The following is a 26023-nucleotide window of genomic DNA, read 5'->3' as shown; positions in this document are numbered from 1 at the left end:
TATTTGAAAGTCCACAGAGAGAGGGAGAGAAGGAGTGGCCCACTCCCCAAATGCTCACACAGCTAGTGCTGGGACTAGGCCACAGCCAGGAGCCTAGAACTCAATCAGGGTCTCCCACGTGGACGGCAGGGACCCACTTGAGCCATCACCTGCTGCATCCCAGTGTAGGAAAAAGGAGGGAATTGGAATCTAAAATGGAACTAGGACTTGAACCCAGGCACCTCAATATGAGATACAGGCATCCCAAGAGGGATTTTAATTGTGTCAACCATCCACTCCAGTGTACAGCCTATTTGAAGGGTTATCAAAATCTTAAGTGTGTATATTCTTTGACTCAGCAATTCCATTTTAAGGATCTTAACAAAAAGCCTTCATTGAGTGCTTTAAAATCTTTTGTGCTGACTTAATTGTTCAACAATAGGGTTCTGATTGGATAAACTGTGGAATATCCTATCATATAATATACAAAAAGAATAAATTAGATCTGTATGTTTTCAGATGTGAAAATATACCCATAAATACACAGGGGAATAAAAAAACAGCAAACTAAAGAACAGAAAAACAAATCCCTTTTTAAAAGACTTTATTTATTTGAAGGAAACAGTGAGAGAGATTCCCTGCTGGATCACTTCCCAAATGGCTGCAATGGCCAGAGCTGGACCAGCACAATCCAGGAGCTCGGAGCTCCATCAGGGCTTTTCACATGGATAGCATGAGCCCAGGTAACTGACCTACCTTCTGCTGCTTTCCCAGGCACATTGGCAAGGAGCTGTATGGAAACTAGAACAGGGGCTGGTGTTGTGGCATAGCAGGCTCAGCTGCTGCCTACGACGCCAGCATCCCATATGGGAGCTGATTCATGTCCCAGCTGCTCCACTGCTGATCCATTTCCCTGCTAATGGCCTGGGAAAGCACGAGAAGATGGCTAAGTGTTTGGGACTCTGCAATCCACGTGGGAGACCTGGAAGAAGCTCCTGGCTTTGACCTGGCCCAGCCCTGGCTGTGCGGTCATCTGGGGTGTGAACCAGCAGATGGAAGATCCCTCTTTCTCTCCCTCTCTGTAACTGATTTTCAAATAGGATAAATAAATCTTAAAAAAAAAGGAACAGTAGGGACTCAAACTGGTTCTCCAACATGGGGTGCCGGTATGGCAGGCTGCAGTTTAGCTTGCTGTGGCACAACGCCCAATAATCCATTCTTTAAAGAACAAGCTGTACTCAAAGCTGACATCATTACCTTCTCTAACTCTCAAAATTAATCACTTTACTCCTTTATTTGGGATTCCTTTTCTTTCCTTTTTAAAAAGATTACTTGAGAGGCAGAGAAACAAAGAAGTACAGAGGAAGACAGAGACAGCCAGCCAAAGGGTAAACCTAGCCACTGGTTCACTCTAAATGCATCATAATACAGTAGAGGACATCATATTGCAAGACCAAGTAAGCACGGCAAAGAGAACTCACTTTCATAACGAAACTACTCTTTCAATAACCAAATTAATCCATTAATCTGAAAATAGATTCATTTATTCATGAGGGCAGAATCTCCGTTACCTAATCACCTACCAAATATTACTGATATATGACTTTAGGGATTAAATTTCTTTTTTTTTTTTTTTCAGATTTATTTCTTTATTTGAAGGTCAGGGAGGCAGAAGAGACAGAGACATCTATCTGTCAGATCATTCCCTAAGTGTTTGCACCAGGCCAGGGCAGAGCTAGACAGAGGCCAGGAGCCTCCTGCCAAGAGCTGCCTCCTCTGTGGGTGCAGGGGCCCTGGCATGTGGGCCATCTTCTGCTGCTTTCCCAGGCACATTAGCAGGAAGCTGGATCAGAAGTGGAGCAGGTGGGACCTGAATCTGTGCAGATATGGGATGACGGCATTGCAGGCGGATGCTTTATTTGACACACCACAGCTCTGGCCCTGGTGGTTAAATTTGTAACACATGAATTATCGGGGGAAAACACCCTAATCATAGCAGATTTTGTTTATTATCTGTAGAAAGTTCCATGTGCCCAAGGGTCTAAACTTGAACAACACAGCATCTCAAGCTCCTAAACACTTTACTAAATAATTATTAATTGAAAAATACAAATGGGTGACCTAGAAACAGACAAGAATATATACAGCAGGATTTCAGAAAAGTTGGTGGGAAATGTACATTTTTCTTTTAATGCCATTTTCACTAACTTTTTGGAGTAATTATACATATGAAGAGTGTATATATATATATATATATATATATAGAAAAGATTGTGGACTTGGGAGAACATTTCCATGAGTCGATACTACAAATAGGTATAGCTACAATTTTCTAAAGTAATATTTGCGATGGTCTTTTTCTGGTTGCCAAAGCAGCTTTGGTCCTTATAACATTGCTGTGAATATATTAAACAATGAACAGTTAACACCATTTTCACTTGAGGATGTGCTAAACCCATTCTCTCGGATCCAGGGCCCGCTCACTATTTTATTCTCCAGACTTCTGCTTTCCGGTACACAGTAGTTTCATTCAGTATCTCTGCGTGTGGGGGATACCTATACACACGAATCTTAAAAATACATACTTTTCCTTTTCGGGAATGTGCTTCCCCGTCACCGTCCTTGCAAACCTCGCTCAGCCCCATGGACGGACCCACAGCGGCGTCCGCACGCACCCGCCTCCGGCCCTCGGCCTCCTCAGAGAGGCCGCCCGCAGGCCCCGCCCAGAAGCCGCCCGGAGGCCCCGCCCACGCCGCGGCCGCCGGGTCCAAGTCCACGCCCCCTGCGAGGAGTTTCCCAAAACTCAGCGCGGCAGGCCTCGGCCGCGCTAAGATGGCGACTCCCATGCATCGGCTCATAGCCCGGAGACAAGCGTAAGTGGGGGCCCTCTCGGGCTCCCGGACGGGCTGGGGGCGGGGAGACGCGCGTCAGCCGGCGGCTGAGCCGGCGCAGGGGTGCGCGGCTGGGCGTCGGACCCCCTCCGAGGAGCGGCCGAGGATGGCTGTTGCTCAGACACATTGCCAGCGTCCGCGGGGCTCGGCCCGGGCGATAAGTTTGGTGACCAGAGACTTGCGGGGTCGTGGAACAAGAAGGCAGCACGCGGGGGTTGGTCACTCCGTGGGTTAGGCCGTTCTGCTCGCACGGCGCGTGGGCAAGGGAAGCCGGGTCGGACCCCTCCGCTCCCGCGGAGGTAAACTGCAGCTCCCTCGGCAGCCTCCCGGCCAGCTGTCTTTCGCTGCCCCCTTCCCATCGCCGTCCCTGGACTCAACCAGCAGCTACTTCTCAGTTACTGCCGGTCTCTCCCTGAGTAAATATGTAGTCCCTGGGCTCGGCGCCAGAGCTTGGGCATAACGAAGAGGTGTTTCATTCCGATGGAGCCCCTGCTTCGGGAGCTCACGCTCCGGTGATGGGGACGGTCTCTAGTTTGGTCAGCTTTGACGGACACGAGGTTTGGTGGTGGAAAGAGGCGACATTTGATCAGAGATGGCCATGGGGAGAAAGCAGCCGGTCCTGAGACGATGTGTGGAAAGAACATCCAGACAGTGGCAAAACTGCTTGGAGGCCAGAAAGAATTTACTTCTCAAGAGCAGAAAGATGGCCAGTGTGCCTAAGGAGCTAGCAGGACAGCGGCGCCAGAGGTTTGCCGTGAGCCGACAATGCAGGGGTCATCTCGGAGGCCCTTTTCCTGCAAAACCTTCTTTCCTACCAACACATCTGCTACTTCTTCATTCTCAGTGTTTCACACCATCATCGTTTTGCACACCTATAGTGCATAGCTCAGAGTCCATTAACGTATATATGTTTATGTTTTTTATGTTTCTCCCTTTTCAGGCCCGATGAGAGTTCCCTGAATATGATAAAGACTCAGGGAGTCAGAGTAGTCAGCTTGGTGGTGAAAGGAGGCTCAGTGCTAACTGATGTCATTAGGTCTCCGTCTCTGCCTCTCTGCTTCTGCCTCTGTTGCTCAGGTTTGCTTTCCTGGATGTTGGCTCCAGACTGGAACAGACTCTGTTTTCTTCCTAATGCAGTATGCCAGGGTCCCTTATATCCTCTCAGCTTGGAGCTGGCTGCACTTCAGTGACCTGACTGCCTTGGCACACCTGTGGGATTTTGAAGTTACAATTGACTCAGAGGTCTCCTCTCCCAGCCTAGTGGAATGGATGACCATGAATGGATGATCTGGGTGGACGGGTCAAAGGTAGATGAATGCTGACTAATCAAAATCCGTAGTAGTGCTCATTCACAAGTATCAGAAAGTTAAATGTTTTCTTTGTATAGTGTGTGTGTTTGGTCCATGAGGTACATTGGAAGTAAAAGGCAGATCAGAGCTCGAGCAGCTTGTGGTCTTGTTGGGAAGAGGTATAATATAAGTTGTTGTGGTGTACAGATTGTAATACCCCCAGGGATTCAGGAAAGGAAGATTATTTTGAGGTTAGGGACGTGCAAAAGAATTTTAGGGATGTATTTGGGGGAGAGGAGAGGAGTCTTTGCTTTTCATTTTATTTTCATATTATGTTAGTCAAAAAATGTTAATTTTGTTTATAAGGAGCATATATGACTTTTATAATAATATGTTTAAAATTGTATTTAAGTTATGAGAACTGAGAAAGGTCTGTTGTCATTCTTTTTTTTTTTTTTTTCCTTTAAAGATTTATTTATTTGAAAGGCAGAGAGATCTTGGGGGAGACAGAGAGAGAGGTCTTCTGTCCTCTGGTTCACTCCCCAAGTGGCCACAATACCTGGAGCTGGGCCTATCCAAAGCCAGGAGCCAGGAGCTTCTTGAAGAACCAGGTCTCTGATGTGGGTGCAGGGTGCTAAGCACTTGAGCCATCCTCTACTTCAGAAGAGCAGCCAGGACACAAACCGGTGCCCATGTGGGATGCCAGCATCACAGGTGGAGGCTTATTTTGAAAGCATAAATTAGCAATCTATATGAAAGATGAATTTTTTAAAAAGATTTATTTTTATTTGTTTGAAATACAGAGTTACAGAGAGAGGTAGAGATGAAGAGAGAGAGAGTCTTTGATCTGCTGGTTCACTCTCCAAATGGCTGCATTGGCTGGAGCTGAGCCGATCCGAAGCCAGGAGCCAGGAGCCTCCTCTGGGTCTCCCACAAGGGTGCAGAGATCCAAGGACTTGGGCCATCTTCCACTGCTTTCCCAAGGCCATAGCAGAGAGCTGGATCAGAAGCGTAGCAGCCAGGACTAGAACCGGTGCCCATATGGGATGCTGGTGCTTGAGGCCGGGGCTTTAACCCACTGCACCACAGCACCAGCCCCGAAAGATTAATTTTTTTTTTAAGACATTAATTTGTTTATTTGAAAGGCAGAATTAGAGAGAGGAATCTTCCATCTTCTGATTAACTTCCCAGATGGCTGTAAAAGCTGGGCCATGCTAAAGCCAGGAGCTAAAAACTTTCAAGTCTGGCCATGTTGGTGGTAGGAGCCCAGCTACTTGGACCACCTTCCACTGCTTTTTTGGTCGCATTAGCAGGGAGCTGAATTGGAAGTGAGCAACTGGGGCTCAAACCAAAACTCATCTGAGATGCCCACATCACAGGTGGTGGCTTAACATGCTACATCACAAAACTGGCCCCAAAATTAGTATTTTAGAGGTAGTTTATTAGTGTTTAGAGCATAAAAATAAAATATTAATTATAGATGTACTTTGGATATGTGTGAAAGTTTTATTTATAACAAAAAGTGAATTCCTCAATGTCTGGTGATATTTTAATGACTAGGATCCCAAGCCAATAGTTTGTTAATACTGGAAAAACAACTTGTGAGCTTAGAAAAGATGACTGTTTAACTGATTGCAAGAGACTTTCCTTCCCCCAGTATTTTCATTGTTAGGAAGAATTGTGGAAGGCTTTGAAATGGAAGAAAAAAGATTAGTAGGTATCCTGTGTAGTCCACCCTTCCTGGCTATGAGACTCTATGAAAGTCTGCTCTTTTCATTGTCTTTGAGCTATTTTACAAATCTGTGGTTGTAGGACATTGCTAACACTGCAGATATTTGCCCTTAGAACTGTGATATATTCAGTTATTGCCTTGTCTACTAACCAGCATTTGTCAATTCATTTTAGTGTGATTGCCCGTATTGGAGTGATGTTTGAATTCTCATTTCAACCATTACTGATTCCCCATTATTTAGTGATTGAATGAAATTTTTTTGACAGGCAGAGTGGACAGTGAGAGAGAGAGACAGAGAAAAAGGTCTTCCTTTGCCATTGGTTCACCCTCCAATGGCCGCCGCAGCTGGCGCACTGCGGCCGGCGCACCACGCTGATCTGATAGCAGGAGCCAGGTGCTTCTCCTGGTCTCCCATGGGGTGCAGGGCCCAAGCACTTGGGCCATCCTCCACTGCACTCCCTGGCCACAGCAGAGAGCTGGCCTGGAAGAGGGGCAACTGGGACAGAATCCGGCACCCTGACCGGGACTAGAACCCGGTGTGCTGGCCCCGCAAGGCGGAGGATTAGCCTAGGGAGCCGCGGCGCTGGCCGATTAAATGAAATTTTGACATGTATTAATTTTATATTTGTATAAAGTTGTGATTTTTGCATTTTTAAATGGCATTATCTTGTAGTGTTTCTGAATGTCATTTTCTGGGATGCACATTGCAATTGTGCATATATTAAATATGTTAATCATTCTTTTTTAAAAATATATTTTTATTTTTAATTGACACATTGTGGTTATTTAAATTATGAGGTATAGCGTGACAATTCAAAACATATATACAGCCGGCACCGCGGCTCACTAGGCTAATCCTCCGCCTTGCGGCGCCGGCACACCGGGTTCTAGTCCCGGTCGGGGCACCGGATTCTGTCCCGGTTGCCCCTCTTCCAGACCAGCTCTCTGCTGTGGCCCGGGAGTGCAGTGAAGGATGGCCCAAGTACTTGGGCCCTGCACCCCATGGGAGACCAGGATAAGTACCCGGCTCCTGCCATTGGATCAACGTGGTGCGCCGGCCGCAGCACGCCAGCCGTGGCAGCCGTTGGAGGGTGAACCAATGGCAAAAGGAAGACCTTTCTCTCTGTCTCTCTCTCACTGTCCACTCTGCCTGTCAAAAACAAACAAAAAACATATATACAATGTGTAACGACCACATCAGGTTAATTGGTTTACCTATAACCTCAGATATTTATCATTATCATAGTTCTCTCTTAAGCTTTTTTTTTTTTTTTTTTTGAGATGAGCTGATATAGTAGTGATGAGTTCCCTCCGTTTTTGCTTGTCTTGGGAATGTTTTATTTCTGTTTCATCTTTGAAGGATAGCTTTGCTGAGGATAGTGTCCTGGTGGGCAATGATTTTCTTTCAAGACTTTGAATGTATTAGCCCTTTCTCTCTCTTTAAGAAATAGAATGTTTATTTCCAACTACTTGAAAGGCCAAGCAACAGATAGAGACACACAGAGAGATCTTCCATCCCTGGGTTGTTCCCTAAACGCCCCAGATACCAAAACCCAGAGCCAGAAACTCCCATGTGGTCTCCCACGCGGGTGTCAGGGGCCCAAGCATTGCCCACTGCCCCTCAGGATGCATTAGCAGGAAGCTGGATCAGAACCAGAGTAGTCAGCACTCTGATAGGGGATGCAGACATCCCAGGTAACAGTTTAAGTTGCTGTGCCACAACTCCTGTCCCAGCCATGCTCCCTTAGTCTCTGAGTTTGAGGTTAGTCTAATAGGGATTCCCTTTTATGTTCCTTGATACTTTCCTTGCCATCAATTCTCTCTGTCTTATACTGTTTTAAAAATAAATTTGTGTATTTTCTTTTTTTTAAAGATGTATGTATGTATGTATTTATTTGAAAGGCAGAGTTACAGAGAGCCAGAGGCAGAGAGAAAGGGAAAGGGAGAGGTTCACTCCCCAAATGGTTGCAATGCCCAGGGCTGGGCCAATCCAAAGCCAGGAGCCAAGAGCCAGGAACCAGGAGCTTCTTCCAAGGTCTCCACGTGGGTTCAGGGGCCCAAGGACTTGGGCCATCTTCTGCTTTCCCAGGCCACAGCAGAGAGCTGGATTGTAACCGGAGCAGCCGGTACTAGAACTGGCACCCATATGGGATGCCGGCACTGCAGGTGGAGGCTTTACCCGCTAGCCACATTGCCAGCCCCTGTATAATTTCTGTTAATCTGCTTTTGAAATTTAAATTTTTCTTTACTTACTTCAGAGGCAGAGAGGTAGAGACAGAGAAACAGACACAGAGAGAGAACGCCCATCTTCTGGTTCACTTCCCAAATGCTCACAACAGCTAGGGGCCTAAAGCTGGGAAACAGCAACTCAGTGTCTTCCTTGTGGGGATGGAACTCAGTTACTGGCACCATCTCCTTTGCCTCGCAGCGTCTGAATTAGCAGGCAATGGAATCAAGAACCAGAACCTAAAATTCAGCCCAAGCACTCTGATGTGGAATTCAAGTCTTAACCACTAGACTAAATGTATTTTTTGGTAGTGTACCTTAGATCAGATTTTTTTTGGAGGAATCTTTAGGGATCCTTTGAGATTCTGGGACCTAGATGTCTATATCTTTTCCAAGGTTTGGGAAACTTTTCAGCAATTATTTCACTGAATAGGTTTTTTTTATACCTTTTCTCTTCTCTTCTTCCTACGTACTCATAATGTGAAAGCTGGCTCACTTAATGCTGTCCCATAAGTTTCATAGGAGTCCTTCATTCTTTTTAATTTTTTTTTTTTTTAAGTCTAGGTTTTTTCAAAAGGCTTATCTTGAAGGTCAGACATTCATTCTTCTGCTTGATCCACTCTGCTGTTAAGGCTCTAAAATGCATTTTTTATTTCATTTATTGAATTCGTTAGCACCAGGATTTCTGTTGGATTCTTCTTATGATCTCTGCTAAATTTATCATTCATATAATGAATTATCTTCCTTGTTTTTTCTTCTTAGAAAGCTAATGTTAATTTCATATGGTGTTTTGATATTGATTATAAAATTTCCTACTGTATTACATATTCAGGTAAACCTTGAAGATATAATCTTACTTCTAGCAGCTGTTTGTTTAAACTTAACTACCCACTAGGCAAAATGTTGAGTCTTACTATCTTTTTATATTATTTTTATTTTATTGAAAGGCAGAGTTACAGAGAGAGGAAGAGATAGAGGCAGAGGTTTTCTTTTTTTTTTTTTTTTTTTTTTTAATTTATTTGACAGGTAGAGTTATAGACAGTGAGAGAGAGACAGAGAGAAAGGTTTTCCTTCCGTTGGTTCACCCCCCAAATGGCTGCCACAGCCGGCACTGCGCTGATCCGAAGCCAGGAGCCAGGTACTTCCTCCTGGTCTCCCATGCAGGTGCAGGTGCCCAAGTACTTGGGCCATCCTTCCCGGGCCACAGCAGAGAGCTGGACTGGAAGTGGAGCAACTGGAACAGAATCCGGCGCCCGTATGAGATGCCGACGCCACAGGTGGAGGAGTAACCAAGTGAGCCATGGTGCAGGCCCCAACTCTTACTGTCTTTTAATACTATACCTAAGTAGTCTTTTGTTTGTTTGTTTTTGTTTTTGTTTTTTTTTGACAGGCAGAGTGGACAGTGAGAGAGAGAGACAGAGAGAAAGGTCTTCCTTTGCCGTTGGTTCACCCTCCAATGGCCACCGCGGCCGGCGCACCACGCTGATCCGAAGGCAGGAGCCAGGTACTTATCCTGGTCTCCTATGCGGGTGCAGGGCCCAAGCACTTGGGCCATCCTCCACTGCACTCCCAGGCCACAGCAGAGGGCTGGCCTGGAAGAGGGGTAACCGGGACGGAATCTGGCGCCCCAACCGGGACTAGAACCCGGTGTGCCAGCGCCACAAGGCAGAGGATTAGCCTAGTGAGCCGCGGCGCCATCCCCTAAGTAGTCTTAATTCCTTATCTGAGGCATTCTTCAGATTAAAATTAACTTAAATTTTCCTTAAGTGCTGAAGTAAATGATTGTTAAGATAACATAACCTTGGGGCCAGCACTGTGGCATAGCAGGTAGAGCCACTGCCCGTAGTGCCAGCATCAAATATGGTCGCCAATTTGAATCCACGCTGTTTTGCTTCAGTCTAGCTCCCTGCTCAGGTGCCTGGGAAAGCAGCAGAATATGGCCCAAGTGCTTGGGCCCCTGCACTCATGTGGGAGACCTAGTAGAAGCTTTTTCCTGGCTTCAGCTTGGCCCAGCTCTGGCCATTGTAGCCAATTGAAGAGTGAACCAGCAGATGGAAGGTCTCTCTCTCTGTATCTCCCCTCCCCCACCCCCATCTGTATCACTGCCTTTCAAATAAATATAAATCAATATTTTTTGCAGCGCACCTGCCGTAGTGGCTATTTGAGGGGTGAACCAATGGAAGGAATACCTTTCTCTCTGTCTCTCTCACTGTCTAACTCTGCATGTCCAAAAAAAAGATAATAATCTGGCACATGGCAGGATTTCATGAATGACCCCCTGTTATAAATTTTGCTCTTTTAAACACTTTTCAATAGTCATTCATTTTACAGACATTTACAGAGCACCAATTATGCTTTCATTATGAATAAAGATGCCTGCTCACATCATACTACAATGTTCTGAGAAAACTTAAACAGCCCTCTGTTGTTGGTCCATATTATTCTGATTAGCCCAGAATGTGTGTTAGTGGTAATAGCTCCCATTTATTTCTATATTTCTTTATGCCAGATGCCTTACTTCTTGTTTTATACACATCCCGATCTGTAGAATGTGGGGACATTGCTCTCAAATTAATTGGGTTCTTAATGGGATTGGCTGTGATTATGTATAAGAAGTACTTTGCTAACTTACTGGCACATAGTTCTTGTAAACCATGGTTATGATCTCAGGTAATTCTCACTATAACCTAGTAAAGTAAGTATTGCCACATTTTTTTAAAAGAGGAAACTGAGGCCGGCGCCGTGGCTCAACAGGCTAATCCTCCGCCTTGCGGCGCCGGCACACCGGGTTCTAGTCCCGGTCGGGGCGCCAGATTCTGTCCCGGTTGCCCCTCTTCCAGGCCAGCTCTCTGCTGTGGCCAGGGAGTGCAGTGGAGGATGGCCCAAGTCCTTGGGCCCTGCACCCCATGGGAGACCAGGAGAAGCACCTGGCTCCTGCCATCGGATCAGCGCGGTGTGCTGGCCACAGCACACTGGCCGCGGCAGCCATTGGAGGGTGAACCAACGGCAAAAGGAAGACCTTTTTCTCTGTCTCTCTCTCTCACTGTCCACTCTGCCTGTAAAAAAAAAAAAAAAAAAAAGAGGAAACTGAGTGTCAAAAAACAATTTGCTTAATATTATATAGCTGTGCTGTGAAAGCTGCAGTTTCTTTAAAGCTATTGTTGTGAAATATAACATATGTACAACAAGTTAATGTAACATAAATATGCCACTTTGTAAATTAGTATAAAAGGAACATTCCTTGTAATTACTACCCGGGTCAAAGATAGAAGATTGCTAGTACACCAGAGGCCCTTTGTATTTCTCCATCTAACTATGCACAGGGTTTAATTTTGCCTGTCCTAACTTTACATGGAATCATATAATATGGATTCTTTTGAGTCTATCTTATTATATCTAAGATCTAGCTAAGTTAAATGAAGCTATAGTTTATTGTTATTACTATGAAGTTTTCCACTGTGTTCTATATCACAGACTGTCTGTTCTCCTTGGATATTAGACCCCCCCTTTTTTTTTTTTTTTTAAGATTTATTTAGTTAGCTGAGAAGCAGAGTCACAGAGAGAAGGAGAGACAGAGAGAGAGGTCTTCCATCTGCCGGTTCACTAGCCAAATGGCCGCAAAGGCCAAATCTGGGCTGATCCGAAGCCAGGAGCCAGGAACTTCTAGGTTTACCACATAAGTACAGGGGTCCAAGGACTTGGGCCATCTTCTACTGCTTTCGCAGTCCGTCAGCAGGGAGCTGGATCAGAAGAGAAACAGCCAGGACACGAACTGGCACCCATATGGGATGCCAGTGCTGCAGGCAAATGCTTAACCTACTATGCCACAGCGCCAGCCCCTACATCCAGTTTTGAGAATATTACAAATCATGCTGTTAAAACATTCCTACAGGGCCAATGTTATGGCATATACTCACATCCCAGATGAGTGCCAGTTTCTGTCTCAGCAGTTCCACTTCTGATCCTGCTCCCTGGTAATGGTCTGGGGAAAGCAGCAGATCGCCCAAGCACTTGGAATACTGCTGTCTACGTGGCAGACCCAGATGAAGCTCCTGGCTTCTGGCTTCTGGCTTTGGCCTGGCCCAGCCAGCTGTTTTAACCATCTGGTGAGTGAACCAGCAGATGGAAGATCTTTCTCTGTCTCTGTCTCTCCCTCTCCCTCTCCCTCTCCCCCTCCCCCTCCCTCCCTCTCTCTCTAACTGTGGCTTTCAAATAAATAAATCTTTAAAAACAAAGAACAAACCAAAGAAGCCATTCTTGTAGTTTGTTTTGTCCCTCTTCCCTTCTTGAGGAAGCCAGCCCTAAAGCGGTTGGGTAAAGTACAGCAGACAGGCATCCATGTGTAAGGCTCACCTGACCTTGGAGTGTCAGCCCTGAAGATGGGAAAGGAGGGCACCCACTGAAGGGCAGAGTGTACAGTGCAGCAGAGTGTGGAGGAAACCCAGCGGGCGGAGCTTCCGGTGCTGACTGCAAGATCCCAAGGATGAGGGCTCACAAGGTCATCCTCCTGGGAGAGTAGCCACACTCATTCAGGGCCTTTGGGAGTGGTGTGAGGGGGCACTGGTGCAGTGTGCCAGAGCTGAAGTGAAAAGAGAAACGCGTCTCGTGAGGGGTGCTGGCCTGCTAATGGGGATCAACCCAGGCAGGCTCAGAGCATGTGCACGAGATACGGGGAGGTGGGAAGGCTAGGGATTGGGAGTGGGATGGCGACAGTGCAGAGCAGAATACCTGATCCCAAGGGAAGGAAAGAGGGCATCCGTATGGGGGAGGGGCAGCACTGGCAACAGTGAGTACTTGCTTACAATAAGTAAATCTGTTGCAAATGTCGGAAGCCAGGTTTCTCACTGAAGAAGGAAGTAGGGAGGAGAAAAAGTTGGATTAGAACTAAAGGCGGCAATGTGAGTTCATAGTTTTTATCTGAGGTAGGTGGAAATGTGTGTGACAGATAGGTGTGTGTATTTCTAGCTCTGTGCACTGGGAGTGCTCTAGAGCAGCAGCCTCCCAAGAACAGTGAGCGCAGTCCTGTGAGTGTGCTCCTGACCTGGGCTCTGAGTATCTTCAGGGTTCCTTGGAGAAATGGCTGATTTGAGGCTAAGACAGGGAAAATAGAAGGTGAACCTTGGACTTTGTTGTGCCAGAAAGCAAAGAAGTACTCAAAGAATGAGTCTCATCCACAGGACACAAAATCTCGTTTAATGGGGCTCCTGTTGAGCAAATCTGAGGCAATTCGAGCATCAAAACAAATGATGATGGTTTCAGCATTGTAGTATAGCAGGTAAAGCCACCGCCTGCGACGCCAGCATCCCATTTAGGCATCGGTTCATGTCCCAGCTGCCACACTTCCAGTCCAGCTCTCTACTGTGGTCTGGGAAAAGCAATGGAAGATGGCCCAAGTATTCAGACCCCTGCAACCCACATGGGAGTCCCTGATGAAGCTCTGGCTTTGGCCTGGCCCAGCCTTGGCTCTTGTGGCCATTTGCAGAGTGAGCCAATGGATGGCAGATCTCTCTCTTTCTGTATCTCTCCCTCTCTGTAACAGTGGATTTTCAAATAAATAAATCTTAAAAAAGATGATCTATAACCCATTGAACAAACTATAAAAGGACACAAATCCATACTGATAAGTCATAGTAAAGGAACTAAACATTTAATGAGCTGGATATTTATATACTATAAAGTACTATATTAGTTATCACTTGTTATGAAATAAGTTACCTCAAAATTTAGTGGATGAAAATAATAAGTGTTAACTCAGTTTCTGTGGGTTGGAAATTCAGGACTGACTGAGGGAGTACTTCTGACTGAGACTTTCCCATGGAGTTGTGGTCAAGCAGTTACCAGGGCTTCAGTCATCTGAAGGCTTGACTTCAACTGGGGATCTGCTTCCAAGATGGCTGCTGGCAGGCGGCCTCAGCTCCTCATCTCATGGCCTCTCTGGAGGCTGCTTGCATGTCTTCATGCACGGTAGCTGCCTGCCCTAGCTTTCCAAGTCACACTCCCTCACTGCTTTTTTTTTGTAGGTTAGCAGCAAGTCACCCAGTCCAACCCTTGCCCAAGCAGGAAACTTGTAGCCATATATAATATATATATATATATATACACACACACACACATACTTAAGATTTATTTTATTTATTTGAAAGGCAGAGTTAGAGAAAGAGAGGGAGAGAGACCATCCTCTGCTGCTTTCCCAGGCCATGGGCAGGGAGCTGGATCAGAAGTGGAACAGCGGAGCTGGCGCCGTGGCTCACTTGGTTAATCCTCTGCCTGCGGCGCCGGCATCCCATATGGGTGCCAGATTCTAGCCCCGGTTGCTCCTCTTCCAGTCCAGCTCTCTGCCGTGGCCCAGGAGGGCAGTAGAGGATGGCCCAAATGCTTGGGTCCCTGCACCCGTGTGGGAGACCAGGAAGAGGCACCTGACTCCTGGCTTTGGATCGGCACGGTGCACCAGCCGTGGCTGCCATTTGGGAGGTGAACCAATGGAAGGAAGACCTTTCTCTCTGTTTCTCTCTCACTGTCTAACTCTATCTGTCAAAAAAAAAAAAAAAAAAAAAAGGTGGACCAGCCAGGACTCAAACCAGCACCCATAATGGGATGCTTTTTTAAAAGATTTATTTATTTGTTTGAAATAATTACAGAGATGGGGAAGGAAAGAAAGAGAGAGAGGTATCTTTAATCTGCTGCTTCACTCCCCAAATGGCCTCAAGCACCAAGCTGGGCCAGGCAGAAGCCAGGAGCCAGAACTCCATCTGGGTCTCCCCCATGGGTGACACTTGGGCCATGTGCTATTGCCTTCCCAGTTGTGTCAGCAGTGAGTTGGATAGGAAGCAGAACAGCCAGGATTCAAATTGGTGCTTATACGGAATGCTGGAATCTCAGGCTGTGGCTTGGCTTACTGTGCCACAGTGCAGTATCCCAACAGATGTGTGTCACTATAGTTGTATTTTCAAACTCTCACAATTACAACAGAACAGAAGGTAGCCTTATAACAGCCAATGCGGTAGACTCTTGCTATTCAAGGGGTCGGACTGAACATCAGCAGTAATAAGATTGAAAGCTCATATCAACCCACAGGATTCTATGGGAAGTATGCAGCATCACTTCCGTTACATTACTGCATAAGTTGCTTGGCCTGAATCAAAGTATATAGAGATAGCAGAATCGGTAGCCAGCTGCCAGGACGGTCCCCGTTCTGTAATCCCCACCCCATTCTTGTGCGGTTGGTCTTTGAGGAAAATAGAATGCCACGACAGTGAGAACTGTTTCCCAGACAAAGTTGTGAAAGACTGCTTCTTCTTGCCTTGCCTCGGTCACTCCCTCTGGGGCCAGCCATGCTGTATGTAGCCCTGTGCAGTGGCCAACACGACATGGAAGCTAAGCCTCCCGCTCATAGCCTCATGAGTGAGCCTGCAAGCAAATGCTCCAACTCAAATTGATGCACACTTTACAAACTAGACTATAATCTTTAAAAAGGGTCAAAGTTGTTAAAGGCAACAATTTTTTCTTTATTTCTTCAAAATTTCCATTAACCTGTAAACCTTGTAGACTTTTATGGGACACAGTGCAATGCCTCGACATGTGCTTAAAGCCTAAGCTGCCCAAGATCAGGTGGTTAGCCCCCACACGCCCCCAGTCTACCTCCATGTCTGCGGCCTGCCAGGTCCACGCCTTCAGTGTTTTGTGCAGTGTGTAATGCATTCTTGTGACCCACAGTTCCCCCACTGTGCTGTGGAACACGAAAACCTATGATTTCTAGCTATGTTTTGGTACTCTCCTCCCACAACCCTCCCTGAGAATTGCCTGCGGGATTCTTCAAGACTGAAGGATACCAAACAGGTGCAGCATTGGTGCTGAACTGAAATTTGCTGTGTAGAACATGATTGGGACAGTTGTTGAAATTTAAGTGGGGTCTCCAGATACGGTAGGAGGAACATGTCAATATTAATTTCTTGATTTTGATGTTATATTGTTATGTAGGATAATGTACTGGTTTGCAGAAAATATGCAATAAAATAGTCTACATAGAAGAGACAACTTGCAGATGAATCAGGAAAAATAATTGAAATATACTTAAATCTTCTCTGTAAGGTTTGACATTCAGAATTTCAATTAGCTACTTAAAGGAAAAGCAATAAGATAACGTATTTCCTCCATGTATCTGCACATAGATTTGTGCCTTTGGCATAAACACCTACAAGTGGAGTTGCTAGGCTATGGAGTAGAAAATATTCTCTTTCTGAGCCGGCGCCGTGGCTCAATAGGCTAATCCTCCACCTTGCGGCGCCGGCACACCGGGTTCTAGTCCCGGTCAGGGCGCCGGATTCTGTCCCGGTTGCCCCTCTTCCAGGCCAGCTCTCTGCTATGGCCAGGGAGTGCAGTGGAGGATGGCCCAGGTGCTTGGGCCCTGCACCCCATGGGAGACCAGGAAAAGCACCTGGCTCCTGGCTCCTGCCAGGATCAGCGCGGTGCGCCGGGTGCAGCGGCGGCCATTGGAGGGTGAACCAACGGCAAAGGAAGACCTTTCTCTCTGTCTCTCTCTCACTGTCCACTCTGCCTGTCAAAAAAAAAAAAAAAAAAAAAAAAAAAAAAAAAAAAAAGAAAATATTCTCTTTCTCCTTTTTTTTTTTTTTTTATTCTAAAATTGTGGTACCAGTTTATGCTCTTAACAATGGGTGACTGTTCTCTTGCTACATATCCTTGCTAACATTTGCTATTGCCAGGTTTTAAGCCTTATTTTCTGGTAGGTATCTAGGACATTTTGTTGTCAATTTGCTTTCTTTTATTCTATGAGCACTTTTATGTATTTGTTGTTCATGTCTTTCTTAATCTCATTTTTATACTCTTTTCATTTTCTCTCTTTTTTAAACATTTTATTTATTTGTGAGGTAGAGTTATACAGAGAGAGAGGGAGAGACAGAGAGAAAGGTATTCTATCCGCTGATTCACTTCCCAAATGGCCACCACGGCCAGAGCTGGGCTGATCCAAAGCCAGGAGCCAGGAGCGTCTTCCAAGTCTCCCACACGGATGTAGGGGCCCAAGCCCGTGGGCTGTCTTTCTGCTGTTTTCCCAGGCCATAGCAGAGAGTTGGATCAGAAGTGGAGTAGCCGGGACATGAACCAGCACCCATATGGGATGCTGGCACCACAGGGGGGTCTTAGCCTACTACGCCACAGCACTGCCCCCTGTCCATTTTCTACTTCATTTTATTTTTCTATTACATGTCATTTTCTTATTGATTCATAAGAGTTCTTTGCATAATTTGGAATTGAGACCATTGGTCTTTTTTTTTTTTTTTTTAATTTTATTTTTATTTGAAAGAGAGAGAAGGAGAAGCAGAGAGAGAGAGAGAGAAAGGTCTTCCATCCCCTGGTTCACTCCCCAGTTGGCCACAACGGCCGGAGCGAAGCCAGGAGCCAGTAGCTTCTTCTGGGTCTCCCACATGGGTGTAGGGGCCCAAGGGCGTGGGCCATCTTCTACTGCTTTCCCAGGCCACAGCAGAGAGCTGGATCAGAAGAAGAGCAGCTGGGACTCGAATTGGCGCCCATACAGGATGCTGGCACTGCAGGCGGAGGCTTTACCTGCTACACCACAGCGCCGGCCCCAAGGAATCCTTAATCTCAATGAAGTCAAATTTAACAATCTTTTATAAATAGTGCGTGATTATGTGTGGTTTTTTTGGTTTGGTTTGGTTTGGTTTTGACAGGCAGAGTGGACAGTGAGAGAGAGAGACACAGAGAGGAAGGTCTTCCTTTGCCGTTGCTTTACCCCCCAACGGCCGCTCCGGCGGCATGCTGCGGCCGGCACACCGCACCAATCTGAAGCAGGAGCCAGGTCCTTCTCCTGGTCTCCCATGTGGTGCAGGGCCCAAGGACTTGGGCCATCCTGCACTGCACTCCCAGGCCACAGCAGAGAGCTGGACTGGAAGAGGAGCAACCGAGACAGAATCCAGCGCCCTGACTGGGACTAGAATCTGGTGTGCCAGCCCCGCAGGTGGAAGATTAGCCTAGTGAGCTGTGGCACCAGCCTTATGTTGTTGTTGTTGTTGTTGTTGTTTTTTTAAAGAATCCTTAACTCAAATATCTGTCATTTTAAAATAATTTTTATTGGGGCTGGCACCGTGGCTCACTTGGTTAATCCTCTTCTTGCAGCGCCGGCATCCCATATGGACACCGGGTTCTAGTCCCAGTTGCTCCTCTTCCAGTCCAGCTCTCTGCTATGGCCTGGGATAGCAGTGGAGGATGGCCCAAGTACTTGGGCCCTGCATCTGTGTGGGAGACCAGGAGAAGTACCTGGCTCCTGGCTTCAGATTGGTGTAGCTCCAGCCGTAGTGGCCATTTGGGTTGTGAACCAATGGAAGAAAGACCTTTCTCTCTGTCTCTCTCACTGTTTAACTCTGTCAAATAAAAAATATATATATGTATAATTTTTATTTATTTTCATTTTTATTTGAAAGGCAGAGAGATCTTCTATCCATTGGTTCACTTGCCCAGAAGAAGCTCCTGGCTCCCAGCTTCAGTCTGCCCAGCTCAGGCTGTTGTGGCCATCTGGGGAGTGAACTAGCCAATAGAAGACCTCTCTCTCTCTCTCTCTCTCTCTCTCTCTGTAACTTTGCCTTTCGAATAAATAAATACATCTTTAAAAAATTCAAGTAATTAAATATTTGTGTATATATATATTGTATGTATGTTTCTGGACTTTCTAGTCTGTTCTGTTAGATTATTTGCATACCCTCACTCACATATTCTTATTATAGCTTTCTATTTTTATTTCTTATTATAGCTTTTTTCTTTTAATGCAAATCTTCCCTGCTTGTTCTTTGATTAGAGTATTTTGACTGTTCCTGACCTTTAAATTTTAGAATAACATGCTTTTTAGAATAAACTATTAAGTCTCACACTCAAAAAAGCACGCTGAGATTTTGACTGACACTGCTTTGAGTCTGGATCTGTTTGTGGAGAACTGACATTTTTACAACTTTGGGTCTGCTGATCCATGAATTACCATATCCCTTTCTTGTGTTACTTATTTAGGTGTTTAGTTTCTCTGTGTAGTAGTTTTTTTGCATATCAATTTTTCACACCTTTACTTATTTTTAGATATTTTACTTTAAACATGTAAAATATTCAGATATTTTAAATATCACCTTTTAATGTTTTCATATTTAACTGTTGTTGTTCTGTAGAACATCAGCTGATTCTATGTAGTGATCCAGGGTAGGGTTCTGTAAACCATGGGCCACTGCATCCTGCCTGCCGTCTGTTTTCGTATACTTGTAAACTAAGCCTGCTATTTAAATATGTACATATATGTACATAGGGTCTGTTAGTCTACTTTTTGTCACTTTAACTAAAAGGCCTAAATGGAGCTTCTTGGAAAAGAAAAGATTTATTTCAGCTTACAGCTTGGAGGACGCAGTTCAGGGTTGGGCAGCCCCATTCACTGGAATGGAAGCTGTTTATGGTAGGTGTGGAGGAGCTGTCATGTGGTGACCCAGGAAGCAGAGAGAGAAAGCTAGGCAGAACTTGAACTCAAATAATCAACCCTTTCATGAGAACCACCCTCTGAGGGCACACCCACAGCGACCCAAAGACTTCCCACCGAACCTACCTCTCAGATGCCACAAGTAGATTAGGTCTCCACCTTTAATCCATCAGCCATTACATTAAGACAGCAGAGTTTAAATGTCTTGCGTGAGTTTTGGGGGAGGCAAGTCCTACTCAACTTATAACAATGGAAAATACTAACTTTGAACCCCAGTTGAGTTGTTATCCTCCAAAAATAAATTCCATTCTTCTCATTAGCTGACTTCTATTATATAAAATTATATTTTAATTTTTGTCAAAATATTTATGGAAATCTATTTTTTCCGTTAGATAACCTCCTGTGTAATATCTATAATTTTTTGTCTTGTTCAGCAAAGCCTAAAATACTTACTATCTGAGTGTTTAAGAAAAAAAGTTGTCCACCTCTGATATAAAACCTTGCTAACCCTGCTTATCAAGGTTGCTTATTCAATAATTCTAATTGTTTCAAAATAGTTTCTCTGTCAGTATTTTTGGACTTGCCCTGTATATAATAGATCATCAGTAAGGAACGACAGTTTGATTTCTGCCCTTCCAGTTCTTTCACCTGTTTTTCTTCCCTTGTTATATCATAATCCAGCTCAGTCTCCCAGATGGCCAGAGCTGGGCTCCAGTCTCTGTAAGGTTTGGTTTACTGTGAGAGTGTATCCCTTCTAAACTTTTAACTCTGGACACACATTCGTCCCCCTGCTTCTGAGACATGATGCTTGCCCCCATGACAAGAGCTGAGTTAACTCTAGGTTTGTATCTTCTTCCATATCTTGACTTGATTATTCTTTCCCTCCTTGTTAATTCTCTGATCCTCCAAGCAGACTGTTAAAAATATTTTGACTGTCTTTTCTTGTTCTAAGCTAGGGAGTTAGTCTGCATTTCTGAGTCTATCAATACTGGAATGGAATTGAGGAGCCAAGATTGGAGCTCAGTTCTGTCTTAGCTTTAAGATCCATGCTTTTAACTACTTATTGTACTGCTTTGTCTTAAATCTACAATAAACAATATAAAATATAAAGGTATTTTAAATAAAATAAACATCATTTTACACTTTGTGTTGTTGAAACTTTTCAGGGCAGAAAATGTCACAAGGCAGAATTTTAAGTTGTGTGTTCTATGTTTTGCCCTGTAGTGAAGCGAATAAGCAACATGTAAGATGTCAGAAATGCTTGGAATTTGGACATTGGACTTATGAATGCACAGGAAAAAGAAAATACCTACATAGGCCTTCAAGAACAGCAGAACTAAAGAAAGCTTTAAAAGAAAAAGAAAACAGATTATTATTACAACAAAGGTAGGTTATAAATACTAGCTTATTTAAGCTTCACATCAATACTGTTCAGGTAGGTACTATTATTATCCTTATCTTACATTTTAGCACACTGAGGCGTAGGGAGGTGCAGTAACTTGCTCCCTGTTACACAGCTAGTAAGTTGGTTTACTGCCCAAATGGCCACAATGGCCAAAGATGGCCGATGTGAAGTCGGGAGCCAGGAGCTTCTTCTGGATCTCCCACATGGATGCAGGGGCCCAAGGACTTGGACCATCTTCCACTACTTTCCCAGGCCATAGAAGGGACTTGAACTTACGCCTATATGGGATGCTGGCACTGTAGGCAGTGGCTTTATCTGCTACACCACAGCGCCTGCCCCGTAATAGATTTTATGTGTAGATATAGGAGGCAATACAATATACGTTAAGTATACAAATAAGATAGAGAATAATATGTACAAGGGGCTTTCAAAGAGTTTGTGGAAAGAACAGGTGTTTAGCCTAGGAGTCAAGATGCTTATGTCCTGCATTGGAGGCCCTGGGTTTGTGTCCCAGTTCAAAGAGAATAAAGGACAATGTAGAAGTACCAGCTATTAGAGATAACTTGTTTACTTGAAGGAAATGAAGGTAGGTATGAACTGATTGTGGTATTTAGTTTCCATTGGATACATTTATAAAAATGGTATAATTTTTATGTGAAAAGTACTGAACACTTCATTTTATTTTTTTCATAACAAATGTTTCCATGAACTTTATTATTTATTTTAAAAATATTAATATACATAGCGTATGTCCCTGGCAAATACTAAAAGTTAGAAGTTTTGAAAAATGGGAGTTTCCTAAAGTTATTTTTGAGAATATAAGCAAAAAATATTTGAAGACCACTGTGATAAAGAATAAGATTTATGAAAACTTTCTTTCTAACATTTGCTTTTGGTTTTCTAGTTGTATCACAAAAGTACTTTGATCCTAAAAATACATGGAATTGTATGAATATTAAATCTGGCTTCTTAAGTAATGGCTGCTGATTTTGGGGTCAATAATAAAACAATGGGTATGTGTTAATTTCATGTATGTATGAGTTCTTGTATGATTTAATAAAAATATTTCTACTTATTCAGAAAAATGATAATTCAGTATTTCTGTTACATAAAACAACTTTAAAGCAGACTTGTGTTTGAAGACTAGGGAAATAAAGATAGAAAAGTTATGAAAGAAATTTAGAGAAGTCCACAATGCAGAGATGACCAATGTGCAGGACAGTGCTATAGTGATAGAAGCCAACCTATAATTTATACACCGACTTAGTATGCATATTGTTCGGCAGAAATACAGCAGCAAGCCATTTAGACATTTCATTCAAATTCATCATGCTTCGTACTTTATAAGTAATGTGAGAGAACATAGCCTTACAGTATTAAGTTTCTGGTACTTAAACATTAAAAATCTGAACATTGAGGGGAATGTGCAGAAAAAGAAATAGTGATTTTAAGTTAAAAGTTTGCTTTTTAAAAATATGAAGTGGCTGTTTTTAATATGACTCTGGGCATTCAAATTCATGCTGCTGTTATGCAGTATTTGATTGTTCAGTAAATAGCTGATTTAGTTACAGCAACCTAAGTTCCCAACTAAGAAGTCAGCTTAACTGCTGGCTTACCTTTCAAGGTACAGCTGATAAAAATACAGCTGGCTTTATTGCTGGCTACGTCGACTGCATGTACAGTCTCCAAAAGGAAACTCCACTTGGAGATAGCAAGCTGACTGTTCTCTGAGTAAATTTTATGAAAGGCACAGTGTGTCTCCACCTTAAGCGGTGTGGGCAGTAGCAGAAAGGGTTGTCTGAGCTGTATGTAATCACTCTACTAACAGGACCTTTTTCCCTCCCTCATGTTTATCAGCATTGGAGAAACCAATGTAGAAAGAAAGACCAAGAAAAAAAGGTATGTTTGGCCCTAGGAGTATTATGTGGATATAAAATGTAAATATAGTTGGAGGGATGGAAAGGGTCATGGGGAAACAGTGAACTGTAAGATTTAGATCTGCAGTCGCTTGTGTGCAGTTGGTAATTAAGGATCCTCCTGCTTCCTTCTCTGTTCTCTTCTCACCCCTGGAATTGCTTGCCTCCATTTCTCCTTTTTCTCTAACTTTCGACAGTCTTTACACCTGGAAATAGTAATTAATGATCCTCTCTTGTCTTAAAATAGGAGATGTTATTAGATTATTAAGGAATTGTTGGCAGCCATGTCTGTTCTAACATAGTTAAAACACAAATCATTGGCCGGCACCATGGCTCACTAGGCTAATCCTCCGCCTTGCGGCGCCAGCATACCGGGTTCTAGTCCCTGTCGGGGCGCCGGATTCTGTCCCGGTTGCCCCTCTTCCAGGCCAGCTCTCTGCTGTGGCCAGGGAGTGCAGTGGAGGATGGCCCAAGTCCTTGGGCCCTGCACCCCATGGGAGACCAGGAGAAGCACCTGGCTCCTGCCATCGGATCAGCGCGGTGCACCGGCCACAGTGCACCGGCCACAGCGGCCATTGGAGGGTGAACCAACGGCAAAAGGAAGACCTTTCTCTCTGTCTCTCTCTCTCACTGTCCACTCTGCCTGTCAAAAAACAAAACAAAACAAAAAACCACACAAATCATTTTAAAACATTTACAACTCTCCATGAGGTTTAAATAGACCTGTTGATGGATCACAGCTTTCCTCTAACAGTGTTCACTCAGAACATAAATTACTAAATATTGATCCTCTTGAACCCCATCATAGAGAGTCAGCTGCTGAACATCTGTCAGGGGACGGGTGTGCTTTATAACAGTGGGCTCCCCCAAGGCCTCACGTCCAGGGAGGACGCCAGCAGACCTCGCTGTCGTCTGAAACGGCTTTCAGGTCTTCTGTTAAACGTCAGCTTTGCATGCCTGTAACCGCTGGTTGTCTGATAGGGCTAAGAGCGTAACCAGTTCCAGTAGCAGCAGCAGTGACAGTTCAGCCAGTGACTCCTCGTCAGACAGTGAGGACACGTCTACCTCATCCTCCTCTGAGGACAGTGACACCGACGACAGCTCCTCCAGTTCCTCCTCCTCAGCCTCCTCCACAAGCTCTTCGTCCTCTTCCTCCTCCGACTCCGACTCCAGCTCTTCCAGCAGCAGCAGCACCAGCACAGAGAGCAGCTCTGAGGATGAGCCACCAAAGAAGAAGAAAAGGAAATAGAGTGGCCGCAGCCGGGGGACTGATGCCCCGAGACGCGGCAAGGTTCTGCGAGGGGCTCCCAGGGCGGCCCGGCCGGCTCAGCGAACAGGTCACGAGGCACAGAGTTCAAGTTTCCAAACGTTTTGTGTTGTCAGAGCATAAAGAGTGTTAATAATGGATTATAGAGAGAGACTTTTTTATGTTAAGGGGGAATCTTGTTTTTCTTTTTTATCTTAAGTATGTATCTCTAGAACTTAATCAAAGCTGAAATCCAGTAAATCTGCTTTTGTGATTAAATTTATGTTTTTCCTCCCTGTGAGGTAAATGCTGTCTTTTGTTATATGTTAATAGTATGTTTTCAGCATAATACATCAGAATATCTTATCAATGAATTTCTAATGTTTTTGGCGTGTGTTACTATGTAAGATTTAATACATTGTTACGATGAGTTTAGGAATTTCTTACTGTTGATAAATGTGTCCTATTTTTATGTTTATGTTCAAAAAGTCATTCTGACTTTTTATCCTAAATGATTAGTTCAAGAAACCAATTAATATATTTAGACTTTTTGAAAGCTGTTAAGTTTGAAGTTGTGGTTTATCATTCATTCTTCTGGTTCCTAAAGTTCATAGAATTACCTCTGCCAAGGAAAATCATTGCAAAAGGACAAAAAGGGACAAGAAAATCTGAAACGACTTGAGTCTACTCTTGGTGCCTTTTTAAAAATTCAGTGTATTGGAAAAGAAAGCAACTATTCAAAAGCCTAATTTAAGTAAAAGTACCATAAACACATTTTGTGTGTTAGTATGCTTTAGGGCTCCCCTCAAAAAGGGTGAGGAAGGAGGGGAAGAAAGGTCATTTTTGCATAAAAGGAGGGCAATGTTGGCTGTCTTTTATTTTTAAAATTTTTAGACACTTGTAAAGATTGCCTTTTGCCATTTTGCAATTATGATAGTGTACATTAACTGTATGTCAATCTACTATATAAATATGAATGACTAGGACTAATCTGTGTGTTTACATAGCAAACACAAGGTGAAAGGCTGCAAAGGAGATTCTGCACGATGTTTCTTAAACAAAATACTCTTACTGTGATGTGTAATCGCTCGTAATGTGGTTTCACATCACATTATTCTGTGATAGCTTTTAAACTTTGTAGAAAGAGGTATAATTTGTAGAAAAATCTTGATTTGGGTTAAATACAAGTTTTTAAAACTATAAATGTTGTCTTTTTATATTTTTATAAAAACAGTGGAAAATGCTATTGAATAAAATGGGCTTCTTTAGAAATATTGAAGTATCTGTCAGTTGTGGGTTTAAGAAGCCTGTAATGGCACTGGCGCTGTGGCATAGTAGGCTAAGCCTCCACCTGTGGTGCTGGCATCTCATATAGGAGCCGATTCTTGTCCTGGCTGCTCCACTTCCAGTGCAGCTCTCTGCTGTGGCCTGGAAAAGCAGTAGAAGATGGCCCAAGTGCTTGGGCCCCCACATGCCTATGGGAGACCTGGAAGAAGCTCCAGACTCCTGGCTTCGGATCAGCCCAGCTCTGGCCGTTTTGCCCATTTGGGTGTGAACCAACGGATGGAAGACTTTTCTCTCTGTCTCTCCCTCTCTTTCTGTAACTCTACCTCTCAAATTAATAAATAAAATCTTTTAAAAAAAAAAAAAAAAAAAGGAAGCCTGGCCGGTGCTGCAGCTCACTAGGCTAATCCTCCACCTGTGGCGCCGGCACCCCGGGAGACCAGGAGGAAGTGCCTGGCTCCTGGCTTCGGATCGGCGCAACACACCAGCCGTGGTGGCCACTTTGGGGGTGAAGCAACGGAAAAAGGAAGACCTTTCTCTCTCTCTCTCTCACTGTCTGACTGTCTGACTCTG

At 44.3% G+C, this 26023-nt stretch overlaps 1 protein-coding gene and 1 long non-coding RNA gene across 3 annotated transcripts; one reads left to right on the top strand and one right to left on the bottom strand.

Annotated features, from left to right (window-relative positions):
• Positions 1 to 1596: 1596 nt before the first annotated feature.
• Positions 1597 to 2684, bottom strand: LOC138850146 (uncharacterized). The gene is made up of 2 exons (XR_011389728.2): positions 2565 to 2684; positions 1597 to 1920 (listed from the first exon to the last, which is right to left on the bottom strand). It is a non-coding gene; the product is annotated as an uncharacterized LOC138850146 (long non-coding RNA).
• Positions 2685 to 2799: 115 nt separating this feature from the next.
• On the top strand, positions 2800 to 25438 carry ZCCHC10 (zinc finger CCHC-type containing 10). Of its 2 annotated transcripts, XM_008255001.5 has the most exons (4): positions 2800 to 2852; positions 20824 to 20985; positions 22862 to 22903; positions 23902 to 25438. In XM_008255001.5, exons 1-4 carry the CDS (start codon positions 2812 to 2814, stop codon positions 24167 to 24169), a joined length of 513 nt encoding a protein of 170 aa, XP_008253223.3. In that variant the 5' UTR covers positions 2800 to 2811; the 3' UTR covers positions 24170 to 25438. The 2 variants fall into 2 exon arrangements, with proteins under 2 accessions (XP_008253223.3, XP_089191980.1); XM_089335854.1 differs by lacking the exon at positions 2800 to 2852 and having other exon boundaries at positions 20759 to 20985.
• The last annotated feature ends 585 nt before the right edge of the window (positions 25439 to 26023 follow it).

This window comes from Oryctolagus cuniculus, chromosome 6, assembly GCF_051225735.1.
Source record: "Oryctolagus cuniculus isolate XC-2025 breed Fujian yellow rabbit chromosome 6, ASM5122573v1, whole genome shotgun sequence".
Taxonomy (NCBI): domain Eukaryota; kingdom Metazoa; phylum Chordata; class Mammalia; order Lagomorpha; family Leporidae; genus Oryctolagus; species Oryctolagus cuniculus.
This window is presented reverse-complemented; position numbering and strand designations above follow the sequence as displayed.